Raw genomic sequence first — 3,681 nt, 5'->3', positions numbered from 1 at the left:
GCACTGTGTTGTTGTAATGTATTTATATATATATATATATATATATAATTTATTTTTTTTTTTTTTTTTTCCAGTTAATGTTTATTTTGTTAAGTTATTATAAGTTATTATTTGTTTGTTTTTGTTTAGCCTCATTGGTTGCATTTTCTGTCTTTGTGACTTTGTCATATTGGTTGTGTTTGTGTGTTTAGGTCATATCCTCAGCGATGGTGGAGACGGGTGTACGTGGAAGAGTTCTATCCCATGGTGCACCTCGGTGACTCTTACCTTGAACAGATGTTGGTTCAACATGGTTTAAAGGTAAGAAACAAGTCTGCTGTCAAAAGTGAAAGTGTAATTAAATTGGGACACATTTTGAATATCGATAACCTCAGAGGAGTACAAACAGACCTAAAGTTGACCGTCTGTTATCTGCAGGGTAGTTTGATTCAACAAACAGTATTTTTTAATCATTTTACTTGAACATGCACAAGCATAGATAAATACAGACATTTAATAGCTGACATAAAGAGACAATGTGTGTTTGTATTATTTATGGAGAGATGATATAACGAGGAGGAATCTAAATGAAACCATGTCGTTAAAATATTGTTTGCACAAAAAACATGCCACTTTAATGCTTTGTAATATTTTTAATAAACATACACTGGTATAAGTGTTGGTATTTACAAAGATTTAACTATTTTGTGAGCGGTATAGCTTAGTACCTCACAATTTAAAGTAGAATTAATTTTATCTTCAGTCTATATATGAATATAGGGCTTGACAATGTGGGAAAAAAACAACCAAAATTGTGATAAAAAAATAAAAAAAATCTCTTATTTATCTAATCTATCTTAACTGCTTATATTTCACTATGGCTATGAATCATTTTGAATACAATTAATAATAATATAAACATTACAGAAAAATAAGAAATATTACTATTGTAATATTTCACTGTAAAAATGTTTGTATTTAAAAATATATGTTTTTAGTTTTAATTTCTTTTTTGATTAGTTGTGCAGCCTTAAGATAATGAATGAATAATGAATACATGAATATACACAAGATAAAGTATTGGATATTAAAAATAATGTTTTTCTTTGTTGATATGATTTGCTTCCCTCAATATATTTTATATCAGGAAATTAAAACTAGTGTATATACAGGTGCATCTCAATAAATTAGAATGTCGTGGAAAAGTTCATTTATTTCAGTAATTCAACTCAAATTGTGAAACATATATATATTTTTTTTTTTTTTTTTAATGCTATTACTATCCATTGCTTTGATGTTTTTGGCCTATTGGCTGAAGTCAAAAGAGTTGACCCTCAAATATTTATTATGTTTTGGTCTCTAGATATGGCTCTGCTCACTCCTTCTCACTCACAAAGTCATGTCTTGATTAATGAAGATTTAATGCTCTTGACTTGGTTTTAAATGTCATTTAGATCGCTTTCTTTTTGTCCTGCAGGAGAAAGCTCCTCCGAGGCGCAGCTCGAATGCTTGGCTGCCGCAGTTATTGCATCATGTTGGTGAGCATGCCCGTGAGATGCCGACTCCTCTTCTGCTCTGGACTCTCTTCAGCTCGGCAGCGACCGTGTGTCTCCTCAACTCTCTGCGATCACGTGCACGTCATCACCAGCACGAATCGCTCCAGAACAAACACGCAGATAAACAGGTCACAGGATGGACGCACTCCAATGTGGCACAAGAGGATGCGAAGAAACAGGAGGAGGAGAAGGATGATGCAGAGGAAGATAGAAAAGAGCAGGAAGAAGATGCAACAAGTGAGGAAGAACAGGAAGGAGATATTGAAGAGGAAGTGAACACAGAGGAAACGGATGTGGACAGCCTCAGGAAAAGGAAGTGAGGTTTTTTCAAATAATCGTCTGTGGCTTTAAATGAAATTCTGGACTCTAATACCAGCTCAGGGTAATGACATCTACCACAAAACATCAGCACTTACACCCTCGTTGTGTCAAAACATTGACTCTTCTCTGTTTTCACAGGCAGTTTTGAGAGATGTAGGCAGTGTAGTGACGCATTCATGTTTCCCAGTAGTGTCCTGGATGTACCCGCCAGTTTAATTCAACTAAAATGGGTTGAAGGGCCACACTGCAAAACTTTTGTCGTATGGATTGCTCTGACAGGTAAATAAAGTAGGTTATTGTTTTTCCCAGTATGCACTTAACTGCTTGCACCCTACATATATAAAAACAGCAGGATGTCTTCCACCATGAGACCTAAAAATAACTGTAAGAAACTACATTTAAATGCACATACTGGACCTCATTAAACAGAAGAGGGAAATTTATGTTTTTAAAATCATCCTTACATAAATTACACTTTGAATGCAACAGAATGCCAAAAACAGCACTTTTATGAACAATTTAGACAGACATTATTTTGTTCAGCTTGTGTTTTATGAATGAAGCCCAGTATGTGCTGTGCCTTACGGTACACCAAGAGCATCACAGAAATCTAGATATCAGAAAATATGACTTTCACTTCGACTGTCATCTTGTACAGGTGGTGTTATATGTCATGAAATTGTTTATCGGACTGTAACTGGTTATGGTCTGTGATATTTGTGTATTGTATTGTATTGTATTGTAATAACATATTTGACCACTGTGGTGTAGTATTGCATGTGTATTGTGTTAATATGAGTGAAGATGTGCAAAAAAACAACACTCGGCTTTAATGTTTTGTAACATTTTTAATAAACGTAGAAAAATATACAGTGACACAAGCACCATTATTTCCAAAGAAATGTTAATTTGAAACAATTTAAAGTAAAATTAATTTTATCTTAAATTACATACGAATACATAAGATTTAGTCTAATGTAATGACAGTCAAGTCAAGTCAAGTCACCTTTATTTATATAGCGCTTTTAACAATACAGATTGTGACAAAGCAACTGAACAGCATTAATTAGGAAAATAGTGTCAATAATGCAAAATGACAATAGTAAACACTCATTTTTCAGTTAAAGACAGTTCATCATTGAATTCAGTGATGTCAACATCCAGCTCAGTTCAGTTTAAATAATATCTTTGCAATTATGTCAACGATAACGCTGGAAATGAAGTGTCCCCAACTAAGCAAGCCAGAGGCGACAGCGGCAAGGAACCAAAACTCCATCGGTGACAGAATGGAGAAAAAACCTTGGGAGAAACCAGGCTCAGTCGGGGGGCCAGTTCTCCTCTGACCAGACGAACCAGCAGTACAGAAAAATCAATATAAGACGTAATAAAACAGATGATGAATAATATTAACAGCAATTATTATATGATGCAATCAAACTTATAGCAAAATGTGGTAGTTGTGTATGTTGTTTCAGGGTTGGCATCATCTGAGGTCCTCTGAGGGGTTGCATCATCTCTTCTCAGGTGTTCTGGATCCAGACTGAAGCTTGTGTGAATCCTAGTTACCACGGGATGTTAATCCCGTGGCAAAAGACAGAGAAACAAATACAAACATAATTAGCGTAGCTGCTGTTCCAACCAAGCAAAAATGATTTGTTTAACCCAAACTAATGAATAATAATGTGCATTTGATTAGATATAACTGCAGTAAAAGATTATGACTGCAGTAAAAGATTATGAGATGCATTATTTGAATGCTTGGCCAAAGAGATGTGTCTTTAATCTAGATTTAAACAGAGAGAGTGTGTCTGAACCCCGAACGTTA

General features: G+C 34.7%; 1 protein-coding gene across 1 annotated transcript in view; it reads left to right on the top strand.

Moving 5' to 3' along the window:
• The window catches only part of LOC107600131 (lipase maturation factor 2-like), a 14,277-nt gene extending 11,456 nt beyond the window's left edge, over nt 1-2,821 (top strand). The window contains exons 13-14 of the mRNA XM_016291936.1: nt 192-300; nt 1,457-2,821. Of these exons, the coding sequence (XP_016147422.1) occupies nt 192-300; nt 1,457-1,855 (508 nt within the window). The 3' untranslated portion in view covers nt 1,856-2,821. The remainder of the gene's footprint in view (nt 1-191; nt 301-1,456) is intronic.
• Nucleotides 2,822-3,681: the final 860 nt, after the last annotated feature.

The sequence above is a fragment of the Sinocyclocheilus grahami genome, unplaced genomic scaffold (assembly GCF_001515645.1).
Source record: "Sinocyclocheilus grahami isolate Dianchi unplaced genomic scaffold, SAMN03320097.WGS_v1.1 scaffold14.1, whole genome shotgun sequence".
NCBI lineage: Eukaryota > Metazoa > Chordata > Actinopteri > Cypriniformes > Cyprinidae > Sinocyclocheilus > Sinocyclocheilus grahami.
The sequence above is the reverse complement of the archived record's forward strand: the minus strand, read 5'-3'. Positions and strand labels throughout refer to the sequence as shown.